Source organism: Castanea sativa, chromosome 4 (genome assembly GCF_040712315.1).
Source record: "Castanea sativa cultivar Marrone di Chiusa Pesio chromosome 4, ASM4071231v1".
Taxonomy (NCBI): domain Eukaryota; kingdom Viridiplantae; phylum Streptophyta; class Magnoliopsida; order Fagales; family Fagaceae; genus Castanea; species Castanea sativa.
In genome coordinates, this window is record NC_134016.1 from 48,332,298 (window position 1) to 48,351,453 (window position 19,156).

Here is a 19,156-nt window from a genome sequence, read left to right on the forward strand (position 1 = left end):
CCAAGATCCACCTAATAAATATTACCTATATAGAACTCACAATATACCCACACGACAAACTCAAATAATTCAATCCTTACAATTTAAGATGTCACATCTTAAATGTCTTTATTTTTTGCCAAGATTACTATAACTCAACTAGCACTTCCTAGTGTTTTGCATGAAGATGTAAATGGTTCAAATCTTTCCACCCTAACTATTGAATTAAAAAAACAGTCTTTGTTTTTATATAAAAAATAAATTTTATTTATTTGAGAAATATTTAAAAACAAAACTAAGTACATATCAAAGCTACAATACAATGTCTAACTATTTTAGAAAAATAAATAGTTTGTTTGTTTTTTTAAGAAAATTATTTTCCTTTGTTATTCACTTTTCTTTTCCTTTCTTCACATATTTTCTCTCTTTACAACTTTTTTTTTTCTCTTTTTCTTCGATATCATTATATATTAGTGGTAATTTTATCCAGCCATGTGTGCTTGGACATGACTTAAAGCATAGTTATGCCTAAGAAAAATAAAAATAAAATTTTTTTTACATAAGCATATAAGATAAAATATTATTCATAAAAATGTCCAAATGCTTTACATGATTATTATACTTGTTTGTTCATGAAGAAATGTAGATATTATGATATTATCTTCATCTTCAGCTCAGTAATTCAATTTCCATCACAAAAAACCTTCACTCTCGTACGTAATATCTCAATAATTCTCGTTTTTTCTTCTTCATAGTAATGATTTTAGTTTCTCAATATTCAATATGTGCTTGCTAGGGAGGTCAGAGTTCATGGAAACAAACAAGAAATTCCAACAAGTTGGGATGAGGGGTGCTTATCTTTTTAAGACCATGGTAGAGACTTTCACGATTTGCTCATGACGTGTACACATAGTTCTCGTGGCATACCTACATTGGCAGTGTATTAAAGGAGATTATTTTGTCCACAAAAGTACGCACTCATGATGTTCACCTCTTACTACCAACCCACATAACTTTGTCTTCTTATTTCTGGATCTTGAAATGCAGTCATAACTCACAAGAATTAAGTCCTACCTAATGCTATCTGAAAGGGAGGAAATAAATACCAAAAACAAAAACCTATAAAAAGTAAAAAACAAAGAAGTGGGGTGCAACACAATTAACTGCAATGTAGAGTAACGCTGTTAGAATTTTGGTGGGTTTGTATAGGCGGTTGGAAAAAGGGTGTTTCGATTTTAAAATGAGCATTTGTAAAAAAGGTATGAAGAATTGTTGTTGCAAAACAGAATTTTAGATTTTAAAAATACTCTTTTAAGCTTCTAAAACGCCTAATCAAACAAACGTATTTCCAATTTATTCATGTATAACTCAAAAAAAGTGATTTAAAGTTATGATTTCAGTTATTTTGCGTAGTGTGCACACATTCATTATGTGCAATAAATATGCCCTTTTTAAAAATCAGTAAGCTAATAAAAATAAGCTCCCCCCTCTCTTAGGAGCACTTACCCCTTCATCTTTCACGCAGGGATCGGTTACCCAATATAGCCAAAACCCAAAGTACTATGTGGAAAGTGTTAGAAGTCAAGTTAAAATATAAAGAAAAACAGCAGGAAGAAGAAGAAACAAAGTTGTCACCTTTGCTTTATCCTTCGAAAAAAGTATCATTTTGAATACGAAAAACTTTCCGTTGACCAAGATTATCATTGCCTGTTAACAATATTCTTCTTTTTCAGGAAACTCGGGCTTAATGTCCTTTGGTGGTCTTAACTTTTAGATTCTATGGACACAAAGGATCATTATTAAAAAAATATAAAGCTGTCATGTAATGTTCACCATGTTACAACCAATCTCAAGGATTCTTAATCAAACCAAAAGTTAAGTGGAGAAGCATGCAAACGAATCTAGGTGTATAAATGAATTAAAAAAAAGCATATACGCCAAAAAAAAAAAAAGTTTCTAAAACCATGTAATGATGGATTTCATCCTATTATATGAGTCAAAATAAAGACATATATAGTAGGAAATTAACATCTTGTGACATGAGTTTCAAAGTGAGTATTATTACTTAAAAAGGAAACAGCAAAATTAGTGGACCACGAATAAATTGGGTAGAGAATGACTGAATTTACAAATGAAAATAGCACACATAAGAAACTTTTATCAAGACAGGGCCTTCATATCAGGATATTACAACAACTTCTTCCATGTTAACTATAAGGTATGGGCTCTAATCATGTGGTTTACAATGACATCAACGTAATATCATCTGGTATCAGTGTTACATATCAATGTTTTAATGATTTTTTTTTAATTTTTATATATCCAATCATATGTTGCAAGAACTTTATCATGTTTCACATCAGCATGGTAAGAGAGCACTAGTCAACTTAGGTTTCATCAACAGACTCATCTGTGTAAGCTTTCTAGTGTACCTAATTGAACGTAAATGTTGGATTATTTTATTTTTTGGGTTTCAAATCAAGATTTGATTTTTTTTGGTTCAATTGAATGGCTTGATTGATAAAATTTAAAATTAGTCAAATTACAATAACCTTGTTTGAAGTTTTATGAAATAACACTCCCGCCCCCCCCCCCCTCCCCTCCAAAAAAGAAGTTAGGAAATGACATTTCATCTATTGAGATTTGTAATAGATAAGTTCATGCATTCTCAAACAATACTACTTTAAAAAGTGAAATATTTCTTTAGGAAAGTGAGGTGTGAGAGGGTATGGATTTGTCAAAAGCATTTATAAAAAGCTCAAGGGTGGAAGTTTCATTTCTTGAAATGTTTGGAAGGAGTGTCATTTTATAAAATCTCAAGCGAGATTGGTGTAATTTATTCTATAAAATTTCATGGTTCAATTTGAAATTAACAAAACTATAAGATTTAATTTTAAACCATTTTAAAGTTCATGATTTAATTTTAAACTTCTCAAATTGTAGGTTTGATTTTCTCACATATTCCTTTGTACTCACATCTCTTTTATTCTTTCGGGTCACATCATCACCATTGCATAAATAATTTTCTTTTGTGATTCAGTAAACATAAACAACAAGCATATATTTTAATTTTTCAATAAAATTTTTAACCAAAACGTATTGAAAAAAGTTTAAGCAATATAGATTTCCAGGTTGTGGTTTTTTATCATATATTTTAATTTTCATAAATTTTTTATCCAAAATGGATTTTCATGTTGTTGTGATTAGTCATTATCCATATTGTTTATTTTTACCAATTTACTTGTGGCCTTCACTCAATGAAAAGGCGAAAAAATTTGTGTGCTTGGTGATAACACATAATTTAATGGGACTAGAACAAGTTTTGACGCAAGGATATTAGCTTGTAAAATTTGAAAACTCGTTTGATATCAGTTGCGATTTGTCCAACATTATATTAGATGCATATATAAGAACAATTCATTAACCTATTTCATTCAAGTGATCTCACTAACCTTTTGTATGCATTCACTGACTCGTAAAGAAAGGGTGACTTGAATTTTTTTGAGGAAAGGGTAACTTGAATTTGATGCTTGTAAAATCAGTAAGTTAGGACTATCTACGAGGAAAATTAATCAAGTCCTTTTGGTTATTTGCACTTGAAACAATAGTTTTAGACCAATATTATATTTTTCTTTTAAAAAAAAGATCAATATTATCCAAACACTCAATGGATAGAAACAACAGTTTTTCATAGGTTTTACCAAATGCTTAATTGTGAATTTAAAATTCATCTTTTCAAAACGCAATTTTTTTTTTTTTTTTAAACTGCACTTTTGCAAATACCTAACCCAAACGAACACATAATCAAACACATCTAGAAAATTTTACAATGCAGCCACTAAACCATATATCATTATTATTCATAATTTTAAACAATAAATATAATTCTATCACAAAAGTCACAAAAATAATTTCAAGAAAGGAAATATGTCTTAAGAATTAAGATTGTAAGAAATATTGCAAAAATAATTTACTTTTATGATTCTGTAAACAGGAACAACAAACTGAACAAAACTGTAATGTATAATGCAAAAAGAATAGAGATTGATTAAATATACTCATAGATTTCTTCTCAAAAAGCAAAATATACTCATAGAACGGATGAATACATAATGATAAATGCAAACTTAATTAAGGCTAATGTTTAACATTATCTCCTTAAGACAAATTTTGTCTATCACACTATTTCTTCACTGGTGCTTTGTGTTTTTCGAGCATTATTCTTGCAAAATACAATGCAAGGGATTCAATTTCATATTGGAGGTTGTTTCAATGTGGTTAAGGGAATGAAATATTTTAGTATTGGTTGATACCGGTGTGCCATTCCAAGACTCATATGTATAGAGACTCACATATATATATATATACTCACATGTGGGTCTATATGTTTGTGTTTTATTTATATATGTATGTATTTATTTATTTTCATATTTATAAACATATAATTTAAAATAGACATATATATTTTATGAGTCCAAATATTGGCCTAAGTACATTACCCCAATGTATTAGCTTAAATAATAAGTTTTTAACTTTTTAAATATTTTTTAATTGCATTGGCCGAAACATCAATATCTAGGGATGGCAATTTTGCCCCTCCCCGCTTCGCCCCGTGTGAGTTTTTCCCGCCCTGCAAAGGTGGTAAGGCGGGAATGGGGCGAGATTTTAGACCCGCACCACTGGGCGGGGTAGGGATGGGTTTACACTTTTTAGACCCAACCCGCCCCACCCCGCATTAATAAGGTTTAAATTGTAATTCTTTCATACCCTAAAACCCTACTATTTAAACAAAAATATCATCAGCTTATTTTATTCTACCTAACGTGGCTCTCTACCTCTTTTTTCTCTCTAGCAAAGTTGGAAATAAGGTACCAATTTTAACATTTTCTCCTGTCTTTATTAGAAACAAATTTATATACTATTGAATTATTGATTTCATTCATGCGTTTTTCTCAACTTAGATTTCGTCATGAACATAATATATTTTTTTTTAATAAAGTACGAGTCTAAGACTCTGAATGTTTGTGTTTGTGTCATTGTGTGTGTGTGTGGACATTTGGCTGTTATGAGGTACAGGTTTGAGAAGGTAGCTTTGGTCCAGGTCAATGTTATTCATAATATATTTAATGGTTTGACGACGATATTCGACCCAAACGTCTCATTCTTATAGACTTTGAAGGGTCATCTAATCTTTTTTGGTATGGCACAGTAAGGCATTTAATTCAATGCTTTAGGGATTTGAACAAATTGGAACAACTTGTACGGGTCTATATATATATATAGCTCTAGATTAGGTTTAAATATATAGCTCCAGATTTGATCAAAATATATATAGTCCAGATTTGTTCAAATATATATGAACCTAATTTAGAGCGATAATTTGTTCCAATTTGATCAAAATAATATATATATATATATATATATATATATATATATATATATATATATATATATATATATATATATATATAATCCAGATTAGTTTCAAATAAAAGTAGGGGTGTGAAGCTATATATATGAATCACAAATAAAAGTTCCTTCATAAAAATAAAAGCTCCAGATTAGGTTAAATCTCATTGTTTCATTTTATTCTTTTTTTTTTTCTTTCTTTCCCATTATTTTATATTATCTTTGTTGGAGAGATATAGTTTGTCCATTACTAAGTTGCTAAATTAACATCATGAAAACAATGACTTCACATGAAAACATTGGTAACTCCAATCCATCTGATAGCAATCAATTTCCTTTGATAGTAGACGAAGATAATGCAACCCCATCATCACCTCTGTTGAATATGCCAAAAGATGTCCAGGCAGTCCAACCTAGCAATGAGATAATTGAAGAAGAGGGGAAATACAAATCAATTGTTTGGAATCATTTTAAGAGAAAGAGAGTTGATGAGAAAGACAAGGCTGAATGCAATTATTGTAAGAAATTGCTAGTAAGGGGATCCAATTATGGCACTAAACATTTCCATGATCACGTGAAAATATGTCCAAGAAGAAAGTTTCAAGACATTAGTAATATGAATCAAAAAATTTTGGCGAGGGATCAAAATAAAGTGGATTCAATGGCGGGTGTGAATGCTTGTAATTTTGATCAAAATGTATCAAGAAATGAACTTGCTTGTATGATCATCTTGCATGAGTATCCCCTCTCTATAGTTGACCACATTGGTTTTAGAAAATATTCAACTTCTCTTCAACCATTGTTCAGGATGGTTTCTAGGAACACAATCAAGAAGGACATTTTGAGCATCTATGAGAACAAAAGAGAGAAATCAAAGCATGAAATTGATAAGAATCAGGGTAGAATTTCTATTACCACTAATATGTGGACTCCACAAAACAAAAGGCGAGGGTTTATGGTTGTAACAGCACACTTCATTGATTGTTTGTGGAGATTACAAAGCCAAGTTATGAGGTACTTTTTTAAAAGTATATATTCATTTTTTATGTTTTAATTAAATTCTTTTCAAATGTTTTATGAACTTATATCATTGTTAGTTCTAATTATTTAAATTTCTCATTTAAAGTTTATTTATGTGCCATCTCCACATACAAAAGAAGTGTTTTCTAGTGTCCTTCTAGATACTTTGTTGGAGTGGAATATTGATAGGAAGTTATCTACTGTGAATATGGACAATTGCAGTATCAATGATGCAGTTATAAAAATTATCTTAGATAAGCTTCAACGTGATACACTTATTATGCGTGGATCAATGTTGCATATGCGTTGTGCAGCACATGTTCTTAATTTGATTGTTCAAGATGGTTTGGATGTAATTGGATCATGCATTGAAAGGGTTCGAGAAAGTGTGGGATTTTGGACTGCATTAACAAAAAGAAGGCAGAAGTTTAAAGAGACAACCCGACAAGCACATGTTGAATGTGCCAAATAACTAGCCCTTGATTGAAAGACTTGTTGGAACTCTACCTATTTCATGTTTTCAATTGCTATAAAGTATCAAAATGTCTTTTATCGATTGAAGATATGTGAGTTATCTTATAAGTGCATTCCAACGGAGGAAGAATGGGAGATAGCAAGTAGTATATGTGAGAGACTGGTAGTGTTTCACAAGGTTACAGAGCTATTCTTAGGTACCTGATACCCTACAGCTAATCTTTTCTTTCCTAAGGTGTGTGAAATAAAAATAGCCTTGAATTCTTGGTTTACTAGTGCAAGTGATGTGATTAAGAGTATGGCATTTAAAAAGTTAGAAAATTTTGATTGTTTTTGGAATGTGATTCATGGTGTTATGGCCATGGCAACCATTTTAGACCCAAGATATAAGATTGAACTGTTAGAATATTATTTTCCAATAATTTATGGTGATGAAGCTGATAATGAAATTTAAAGGGTTAGAGATATTTGTTATGAAATGATTCGTGACTACAGTTCTGGGAGAATGGGTAGGGAAGGTACTCGTGGCCCTTGTGTGGGAGAGGATCCGCAAGTTGATGACTCCCTTATGGACTTTGAAAGATATCTTAGTAAAAAAAAAAAGGGTGGGAATATGAAATTGGAGTTGGACCATTACCTTGAGGATGATTTAATGCAAAGAACTGTGGATTTTGATATTTTGGCATGGTGGAAATCTAATGGACCAAAGTATCCTACTTTGCAATGTATTGCAAGGGATATCATTGTCATTCCAGTGTCAACTGTTAACTCAGAGTCATCATTTAGCACAAGTGGTCGATTGTTAAGTCCACATCGTAGTAAACTTCATCAAAAAACTGTGAGGCGTTAATGTGTGCTCAAAATTGGTTATGGGTTGAAATTAATGGTAATTAAATTTACTAGTTTAATTATGCAATGATTTATGTTATTGCATTCTTTATTATATTTTTCAATTGTTTGATTGAATTTATTTTACCTTTTTTTTAGGCTCTTCATGTACCATAGATGGAATTGAAGATACATTCCAAAATATCCTGGATGATTATGATGATGAAGAAGAAAGTGGTGTCATAATGATGGAAGAAATTGGAGATTCTTTTTGAAGAACTAGGCAATTTTTATTTTGTTATGTATTTGGAGTTTGGATTATTTTATTATGTCATACTATGAGATTTTTGTTATGATATTGTCTTGTTAAACATTTAGATAATATTATTCAGTTTTTGCTAAAAATTAGTTTGATATGATAGGACAAATTTATTTATATAGCATATTGAAACATGTCATTTTATTTGAAAAATGGTAATATTTGTAGGGCAAATTAACAAGAAATAATGTTTTACGAGGTGGGGCGGGGCTTCGCGGGGCCCTAAGAGGCGGGGACGGGGTAAGAAAAATCCATGCGGGGAAGGGGTAAAGACCCCATCCTTCGGCTCCGCCCCGCCCCATTGCCATCCTTAAATAATATCAACCAAAACATTTAAAAATCCTCAGTACAATTGATATAGGAATTGTATGGCCCTATGTTTTATTTGGTACATTTAAGAGGAGTATTGATATTGGCTTAATTGTTAGTATGGTATATACCGCTGGTACAGTATTGACTTCTTTGATACAATGATCGCAACAATGAGTGGGATGAACAAACAATCGAAATATCTACTCTGATATATTTCAACCCATTAATCACGACACTTTAAAAATTTAGGAGCCTCTCTCATTTTCAATATGTAAAACCCATGAATATATAAACTCATAAAATTTTAAATTCATTTCCCATGTGAGACACAAGGATTTCACCCCTAAAATCATTTTTTTTACTTGATATAGAATTCTACTCTAACTTAATCTAAATATATGTGTGTGAAACTCTCTCCTAAATACTTAAACCACGACCCTTGTTCCCTCTCACACACCATGAGCACTTATACTTGTAGAGTGCTTATTCACTACAAAATGGTCTTTGACAAATGACCATATAACATTAATCTCCTCAAAAAATAAAATAGGTTCCAACTTAGACCCATCACACTAGACATATAGGCCCTACTTTAAATTTGACTGAAAAATAGCCACACAAACACTTTATAACAACCATTTTTTTGAACCAACATTAATTAGGGCTGACCACGGATTGGTTCAGGTCGGGCTTGTGCCTAACCCTCAACCAACCCGACTAGATTGGGTGGGGAGATCTCGAACCCACAGTTGAGAAGTAAGACTATTAGGTTGGGCGGTTCAGGTGAATATCGAGTGGTGGTTGGTTTCGGGTGAAGTTGAAAATCGTGAAAAATTGGTAGAATCTCTTCAGATTCGGCGAGTTCTCACTAGATCCATCCAAGATCCTATGAAATCTAGCCAAATCTAGCAGAGATCTCGTCGGATTTGAAGAGATTTCTGCCAAATCGTATGGAGAACTCGCCAGATCTAGTTGGAAAATTTGCCGAATCTAGCCGGAAAAGTCACCGGACTTGATGTTTTTTGGTCAGTTCGGGTTTCATAGGTTTTGGAGTGTGAGACCCACGACCAACCTGTTGGCATTGGGTTTTTGAATTTTGAGACCCGCATTCGACCGCTAGAGCAGTTAGATCGGGTGGCTGCGAGTTGTGTACGATTGGGTTGGGTGGGTTGGTCGAACACCCTAAGCCTTAAGCATCACAACCATCATGCAACATGGATTATTCCCACCATTCTTGACATTATTGTCACCACTGTCATCACCACCTTATATGTTGTCACCATTGTATCACAATAACTAATGACATCTTGATCAATATCATTTTTATAAATATATATATATATAATTATATAATTATATGAATGAACTAAAAAGTTTTAAAAAAAAAAAACAAATTGTGTATTTGGCTAATATATTTGCATCTAACCTATTTGTTTAATTAATGTTGAGAGCTGAGATAAAAAATAAATAAATAAATCTAAACAAATAAGTCAGTTTATTTTTAAAATGCTAATTTATTTATTTAAAGTTTTTTTTTATTCCTCAATAAAATAAACTAAAAACAAAAAATTGATGAACACACAAATTTGAGAGAATAATTCATTTTCTAAAAAATATCAATGTAGGAATAAAACGAAGCATAAAATATAAAGGATAGAAATAGTGATATTTTATATTTTCGACTATATAAGTTTTGTTTGAGTTCCTTTGTGGTTACGTAATTTGCTTTGGTAGAGATATGATGATAAGCAATTACTTTAAAATGCATATATTATAAAATAAAAAAATAAAAAAAAATCTTTTAGTATCCACTCGGCAAAATTTCTTTAAAATTAATTTTGTTGTGAATAAATTGTTGGTCTTATTTTTTCTTTTAATCCATCTTAATTTTGAATGGTATATAGAAAGGAGGATCTAATATAGTCGTAATATTGTTTGTAATAAATTTTTTCTAGCTATGATTTATATGTCTTGCACATACTTTAAAACTAATAATAATAAAAAAAGTTGAGAATTCATCCTAAAAAAGGTTTGAGGAAGTAATGTGGTTTTTTTTTTTTTTTTTGATACCAAGCAAAGTAGATCATAGCATTAAGATAGGTGTGCTTATGCCACAACCACAACTTTTTATTTTATAGAAAAGTGCCACAACCACTACTTGGTACTTGGTATCTAAAATGTCTTTTACATTCAATGGATATTGGGGAGACATCTCTTTAATGAGCAGGGACCCATGTATTAAATTTTTAATTAAAGCAGGATGGTACACATGGCCTAGGACTCACTTGTTAAGAACAAATAAGTTACCACACACCAATGACTACCCGGTAGGGACTCACCACTTCCAACCTCCCGAAAGGGATATTAGTTTAACAATATCACATATACTTTGATGTTATAATTTTTTTCACAGTATCTTATGTAGCAAGTTGTGATTAATGCATCATCATATTTATATGGATTATGATTGACATGATTTATAAGTTTCACATAGTTCAACTAGTAAAATCTCTCATTGCCATAAGTTGAAATTTATCATATCTATTAAAAAAAACTAGTTGACATAATTCTTATTGAAAAAAGTTTAGCTACAAAATTGATTGTAAATTAAGACTACAACCTTATTCAATATCTTCTTATTGAAGGTGAAATTTTGACAAGTCCACCATTGGATTACATCTTCTTCTTATATCCTCCATGCTTACAAAATTTCTAAAAAATTAAAGATTAATACCTATGTTATCAATAAATTGTTTAAATTGCTATTTTTTGTAATTTAAAATTATGCACAAAATATAAATTTATAGATCACATGGTAAATAACATCTGATTGACACAAAATTTAACATATGTAATAAAAGTGCAAAGAACATGAAATACATGGCTAGATTTTAAGAAGAGAACTTAAGAAACAGCACTTAAGTACTGTGCATAAGTTTTGTCCATATATATATATAACCAAAACGTATTGCTCAAATATTTTATTTTTGTGATTATGTAAAACATGAACAACAAACAGTTTAATTTTCCAGGTTATGGTTTTTGAGTTTATATGTGCCTTGCATATGCTTTAAAGCTAATTATAAACAAGAAGGATAACAGTTAAAAATTATACTAATAAATAAATAAAAGTTGAGCAAGTAACGTGGTTGTACTATGGCACAATCACAACTTGTTCAGCTAACGGGTGTTCTTAGGCATTTATTACTTAATTATTTTAAAGCAATTTTGATATTATTTTTAAGATAATAAATAGAGGAAGTTGTCAAAAATCAGTTGCTTTTAAGTTTTATTATTTTTCATAAAGACTTTCCTAAAATGATTTATTAACAAATGCTTTTAGTGGTTAACAAAATCCTAATATGAATAACAATAAATGAAGGTTGACAATACATTTGTTGTTATAAAATAAAATAACTGAGGAAAAATAAAGTGAAATAGTATTAATTTCTCTAGGATCATTTATTAGTTGAATACTGAAACAAAACTCCCTATTTATATTGAAACATCACCGGCTTAGCTAAAAGGATTTGAAAAAGCAATCAATTTCTAATGGTTACTAACGGCAATAAACGGCCGCATAACTTTACTGTAAATACATGCTACTGGGGAAAAAGGATGGCTATTAGTTGAATTATGAAGGGTTGGGATTGGCTTATCAAAAAAATGAAGGGTTGGGATTGTGTCCAATGCACTAAGGCACTAGACACCAGACATCTCCCTAAATGAATGGAAACAACATTTATTCCTAGAATGCCAAACCCAACAACTCATGCAGCGCAGAACATCACTAGTTTACTCTTGTTGGTTGGTTAGGGAGACGATTGCCGTCCCATTCCCCCCAACTATAAATGAACTAAGCTATTTATAAATAGCTTGAGTTCAATTTGAGAAAAAGCTTATGTACATTCGTTTTAAAAAAGCCAAGTTCAAATATGATAGTGTATTTGTGAGTAAGCTCATAAACATGAGACTTGATTTAATTATATATAATACTAGATTTTTCATTGCATACTTGTCTCAATATATGCTAATATAGACTTGAGACTAAATTTTATGCATGTATAAGTTTTTAACAGGTTCATATGAATCAAATTATTATTTTGTAATTTATTGATAATATAAATAGTCTTTTCACAGGAAAAATTCATAGATTTGTGAGGTGGTAAACAACTTTAGTCGTGGTTTTACAATTTGTATGAAAAGAATAAATTAACCAAGTAATTTATTCGACAAGAAAATAAATCAAGTTTAAACACGCAATCTTGTTTGGTATTGAATTTGAGCTTGGCTCATGTTTAAAATAAAATTAAATGAACAAACTTATACTTTTACTACTAAGCTCGGCTCGACTTTTTTGTAGCCCGATCAATTTATTTTTCACATTTTGTTTTATTTTGTTCTTTCTTTTTGAAACAAAAGAGGATGTACACTATTAAGTGCCTATTCGATATACTAAAAAAAAACTTTTTAATATAGGGCAAAATTTGGCTACAAACTTAATTATAGCATAATTTCACAATGAAAATTAGAATGGCCACATATTTTTAAAATCTAATTGTTGAATTATATGTTTTTCATATTTTTAACACACATATCAAATTTTATGTCAATCGAATGTAATTTGTTATTCGATCTATAAACTTATTTTTAATGCATAATTTTAGACTACAAAAAAATTGAAATTTAAACATTTAAATGATAACATAGCTATTGATCTTTGATCTTCTAAAATTTTTCAAGTATGAAGGATATAAAAAAAAAATGTAATCCAATTGTGAATTTGTCAAAATTCACATTTAATTAAAAAGATATTGAATGAAGTTATAACCTTAGGTTACAATCAAGTTTGTTGTCAAATTTTGTCGTTCAATATATACCTATAAGAAGCTTTTGGAGTTTCCTCACCCTTGGCTTTGCTTTTGTATGTATATAAATTTATTAGTCACATGACATAAAAAAAAATTATAATATCTATAATCTCAAACGACAAATTTATTTATTTTTACTAATTTTTTTTAACTTTTCAATAGTTGGGGAGGGGAGAATTTGGGTCCTAAACATTTTTGTTATAAATGCTAGGAAATGTCAGTGAAGTTACAAAACTCTTGGCCTAATAACAAATTATTAACTATTACATTTCAAACTTAAAAGAGATCTGAAAAATACAATTCTGCCCCTAACCTCCCTCCCTTCGCCTTTAACTAATACTTTCACAATAAGACACTTGGATACATATTTATACTTTCTTATGAAATTTTTTACAACAAACTTACGTATAGAATCCAAAACCAAATTTAACTTCATTTGCTCCAATAATAATATAATTTGACACTTCAAATTATATATTTTCATGTGGGAATGTCATGTGCCGCTTGAAGTGTCATATCAAAGGCATTGATCACACACGACTTGAACTTGTGGGGATCTAAGAACCCTTTCTCTGAGCCAACGGCAACCCTCAGATTTCCCATGTAGCTTACCATTGTAATTGTAAGACTGCAAAACCATCAAAATTAACATATACTATAGTGGCTAGAAAATATATAAAATTAACTAAAACTATGAACAGTGGAAGCCATTATTTTGACACTACCGCATTGTATATCTTCAATTTCTTGACTATACAGATAGCATCTTTTTCCCCAATATTAGATGTGATGTCACGGAAGCCTGAAAAGAGCACACACGATACGCTCTTGATAAAACAGAAACTAAACTGTTAGTTTTTAGTAGTAAACCTCCAATCCACGAGGGGTTTCCCTAAATCTACAAAGAGGATAAAACTGGAATCCACCAGAAGAAAATTTGACAAAATGTTTGTGTTTATTAATAATAGTCTAATTTGCCTCTGACGGCTACAAAACATATGAATACTAAGAAAAAATCTAAAACCCTAATTCACACTAATTACACGATTATGTGACAAAATACCGAAATTTACCAAAAATGGCAAAATTGAGTTAAATGTAGAATCATAAACTACTGATTTTAAGGATCGTCCCAAAACAGACGGAACCTTATTCTGACTTTTAAACTAAAAATTATTAAGAAAAAACAAATATTACTATAAATAGAAAAAACATTGTTTTTGGGGCCTTAATGAAGGAATTCGCCGAACTTTTGGCGACATTCATGGCATTTGAATCCGGATCAGAACTCCGTTTTCTTTCAACCTGCCAAATTTCATGCAATTCCAACATTGTTGCCCTAATGGCCTCTACTTGCACCCCCCCCCCCCTTTGATCTTGCGTTGTGACATCCTACGCCCCTGTTGCTCTAAGAAGGCATGTGTTGTTTGTTCTACATCAAGATGAATCTCTAATCCTTACCAATTCTATATTCATGGTCACAATTAGGAAACCTAATCAAGTTGTACATAAGTATCAACAAAGCTATAAGCATTCTTTTTCTTTAACTTTTTAAGCTTTTTTGTTTATGTACATCCTTTTAAAGTCTTCGGACTTCCTCTCTCTTTTTGTTTGTTTGTTTTTGTTTTGTTTTGGTTTTTGTTTTGTTGTGTGTGTGTGTCTATATATATATTGTTTTGCCTTTTCTTTTTGGGGAAGGAGATTGGGTTGGGTTAAATAAGACAGTTTTAAGTACTTCGTTCAAAATGTTAAGTTTTTAGATCTCTATAATCTAGATTGTTTAACCTAATTAATTAACCAAGTGAATACTTAGGCTTATTATTCAGATCTAGGTTAAAACAATAAAGTCAAATCATGTAAAGCAGCAGAAAATAAAGAACACAATGATATGATCATCCAGGAAAACCAAACTGATAAAAAACCTAGGAGGATTTAACTTAGCTATCCTCAAGGTAAAAAGCAAATTTACTAAAAAGAATTGAAATTTACAATAAGACTTAGACCACTAATATCTTATTGCTACTACACATAGAACTTATTACCACGACCCCATGATAGTTCCGAGTCCACAGACTACTTCTTTTCTTGGCCTTTACAACACAAGCACCCACACTTGTGACTTTGAGACTTCACTCAAAGGTTTATCAACATAAACTCTCCTGTTTGTGACTTCAAGACCACCCTTGAAGGTTTAGATCATCAGCACCTTTGATAACTAGAGAAGGTAGCAACTTCTACAACACCGGATCTTAAGATTCTTCAATGAATCGTACTAATGGAAGACATGAGAGAGCTTTTTGGATACAAAACCCTAAATACAAAAGAGGCACACTCTTCTTTCTCTAAAAAACCTTATAAAAATGTGTTTAGAGTTCCCTTTATATACTAGAAGAAGTAGATTTGAAACCCTAATCCTTTTTGGGCTTGAACTGCTGTTTGGGCTTAATTAAAATTCTGCAGATACCTATTTCGATCGGTCGAGCCTGTCTTTCAATCGGTCGAACTAGGCAGATTTCAAATTCTTCTTTCTGCAGCTTGTATGTTCTTGAATCTTGACTTGTATCACCTTAAGTATTGTCTAATAATACCTATAGACTCTAGGATCTATATCTAGATAAGTTTGTGTTCACGGTTTGCCAATTGTCCTAAACTTTTAGAACCTAACAATCTCCCCATTTGGCAATTCATGACAAAACTTACATACAATATGAAATGCTCAAATACAAGAACAACCCAATACAATAAAATGCCCAATCACATCACAAATCCCACTTTAAGACTCTTAACCTAGAAGTTGCAATAAGAGGTAGAAGGTCTTGATCAGAATGTACCTGTCTTTCCTGAAAACACTCCAAAGAACACATCAACACATGTGTGGAAAGAAAGACATATAAATAATATGAAACACAATATAAAAACAAAAGTAAACTAACTCTCCCCCTAAGTTAGATACATCAAAAACTTTTATTGTCTCCCCCTTTCAAAAAAAAATTTCATCTTCCCCTAAACAAAACATTTTGAAAACCTTTTTCTAAATTTCATCTATTTCTACCCCTTTTTGTCACATATTGACAAAGACAACCCAATCAAAGAGTAAACAGAAAATATACGCAACAAAGGATAAGAGGAAATAGAGAATCAAGAAAACAACTCCCCCTATGATCAACATAGGTTTTAAAAAACATATTTCTCCCCCTATAAAAATAAGAAAAACAAAACATGTTTTAGGAAAAATAGTTTTGGGAAAATTTAGGAGGTGGTGAAAACTAAAGACACACATAAGTTGAGAATACACTTGAAGAAAAAAAATATTCTCTCTTTCAAAATATGCAAACTTGACACTATATGACCTATAAACAGTTACATGAGTAGAGAAAATATTTGTACATTATTATCCATCATATCTCTTCTTCTTCTTTTTTTTAAATATTCTCAATTTTCAACAGTTCACACGTCAAAAATAGCATATACTAAACTATACAAAACTCAAAAATTAATCAATCAATTTTTAAATCAAGTTAAGTACCCAATTGAGCAAAGTGTATGTGTGTTGTGTGAAAACAATGAGAGATATGATTGTAAATGATGCATGATGGATACATAAAACATTGAGCAAAGTGTATGTGTGTTGTGTGAAAACAATTGAGCAAGATGGATACATAAAACATTGCTATGCATGTGAATCCTATCATAAATGATGCATGAAAAAAAATTTGGTCAAAAATCTAAAAATTGAAAACTTTGCAGTTTCGATTGATCGAGCATCGATCAAACATCAATCAAAGCAGCCCGAGAGCAAACTTCAAAAATATGGAAAATTTCGATTGATCAAAAAATAAATTCGATCGATCAAAAATTTTAAAAATCAAATTTGACTGATCAAAAAACACATTCGATCGATCGAGACTCTGAAAAACAAAATTTTAAAAAAAAACCAGAAATTTTTCTGCAGAATCATTTTTCAAAAGATTTTTCATAACATGAAATGCATGTAAATGATTCCAAAGTTTTTCAAAACACATAATCTTCCACTTAAGTTTTCAAAAACAAAGTTTTAGATTTTTCTTCTCAAAATTTAAACCAACCCTCAAAGAATTTTGCATCAAACATCACAAAGTGTATAATCCTAGATGGCCACACTAGTTTACACACAATCTCATGTACAAAGCTTAGCAAAGAATTACTTGTGATGTGTGCAACTAGTAAGAGCATGAGATACATATAAGGTAATATGTAGTTAGTAATTAACCAAAATTTCTACATTATTCATTACATAAATTTGAAAGTGACTATTGTGAGGACACTAATCGGACTTATCCGCTTTGGGGAGCCAGTCCCTCACGGTTTAATTTCAAGCGACATGGGAACGTACGGATCTTCACCCTCTGAGGGCTTTACACCGCAGTCCCACATCGGCAAGAAATCCCTCCCACTCATGGTTTATAAGCTTCTGGAGCGACCATGAGTGTACCACTACTACACATGTAAAGCCCCCAGAGGGTGAAGATCCGTACGTCCCATGTCGCTTGAAATTAAACCATGAGGGACTGGCTCCCCAAAGCGAATAAGTCCGATTAGTGTCCTCACAACTATCACCTAAAGAGTTACATCATATAACTCTCACATCTCATAAAAAACAAGCTTGTAATCATGTGTGTATGTATATATATATATATATATATATATATATATATATATATATATATTTAGCCTTATCATATTTTTATGCATATTTTTCTTTTTCTAATTTTTCTTTTCTTTTAAAGGCAACACCTTATGATTTTTTTATGTGCAAGTGTTACACTTTTTCGAGCATAAAATCTTAAAATATGCACTAAGGTGTTCATGATTGGCTAGTAAACAGTGGTGAGATGGTTATTTATGTCTTTCTCTTAGAATTTTTTAGTCCTTACAATCAAAAGAATGTGACTCCAAAATCAAGATCATTTGAACAACCACTATAAACACTCACACAACTAGGCACTACATAGCACACACTAGCAAAGTGCATAAAAATAAGCTCATCCAAGCTAAACAAGGTACATAATCATGAAGTGCAAATTTCATAGATCAACCTCAACTACACATTTATGATCTGTAATACAAAAACAAAATGTTTTTGGATTTTCAAAAAATATTATAACCAAAACTAAAAGCACACATTATGCTAAATGATCAATGCAAAAGCAATACATGATAGTGCTTAACTAAGCTATAGAGAGTACATAAATAAGAAATATCAATTTCTTAATTAACCCTCAAGTACATGTACAAACTAGTACATACTAATACAAAATCATATTTATCTCAAAATAATCATGCACTTAGTTGAGCAATACATACTATTCAAGTTTCTCCACAATGTCAAGCATGTTCTAAATCAGGAGAAAGATATCATAATTCATGTAATCCTCAAGAAAAATAAAACTAGACACAAAATAAAATATTTTTGTCTTTTTGAAAATTTTCAATGTTTTTGGATTTTTGAATAATCAAAACAACCTAAGAAAATAAAACAACCAAAAACTAAAAGTAAATATATCCACAAAATATTGAAAAAATTAAATCAGGGACAAGTAAGCAACACTCACCTTAGAGAATCTTTTCTCACCCATATAGCACGAGTCTTCTGCTTTGTAGGTGAAAATCCATGTGAAGCAGAGTGTATTTGAGGGACTACACCAATCTTTTGAGAAAGACTGAAATCCTGCAAATTCATTTCACAAGCCTCAAAAAGATCAACAAAAACAATAGTGCCATTTTTATTCAAAACATTACAATAAAAAACAGTAAGACACTGTAAAGTTGTGATTTACAACTATGTTTTATGTTGGCTTTATTCCATGACAAAATGTGTTGTATTTGCTTTAAATTTGTTCCTTGTATTTTGTGAGATTTTATTGTATTGGGTTTAGTATTAAGTTGGTGAAGAATCAAGCTTGAA

The 19,156-nt window shown here is 30.9% G+C and overlaps 1 protein-coding gene across 1 annotated transcript; it reads left to right on the forward strand.

Moving 5' to 3' along the window:
* The first annotated feature begins 5,668 nt into the window (after positions 1 to 5,668).
* LOC142633056 (zinc finger BED domain-containing protein RICESLEEPER 3-like) lies at positions 5,669 to 6,880 on the forward strand. Its single transcript, XM_075807335.1, has 2 exons — positions 5,669 to 6,402; positions 6,631 to 6,880. Exons 1-2 carry the CDS (start codon positions 5,669 to 5,671, stop codon positions 6,878 to 6,880), a joined length of 984 nt encoding a protein of 327 aa, XP_075663450.1.
* The last annotated feature ends 12,276 nt before the right edge of the window (positions 6,881 to 19,156 follow it).

What these genes read in the sequence shown, in the direction of transcription:
- LOC142633056 (XM_075807335.1), top strand. Translation starts at nt 5,669, where the DNA reads ATGACTTCACATGAAAACATTGGTAACTCCAATCCATCTGATAGCAAT. An exon ending in TTACAAAGCCAAGTTATGAG is followed by an intron (nt 6,403 to 6,630) that starts GTACTTTTTTAA and finishes GGACAATTGCAG; the next exon opens with TATCAATGATGCAGTTATAA.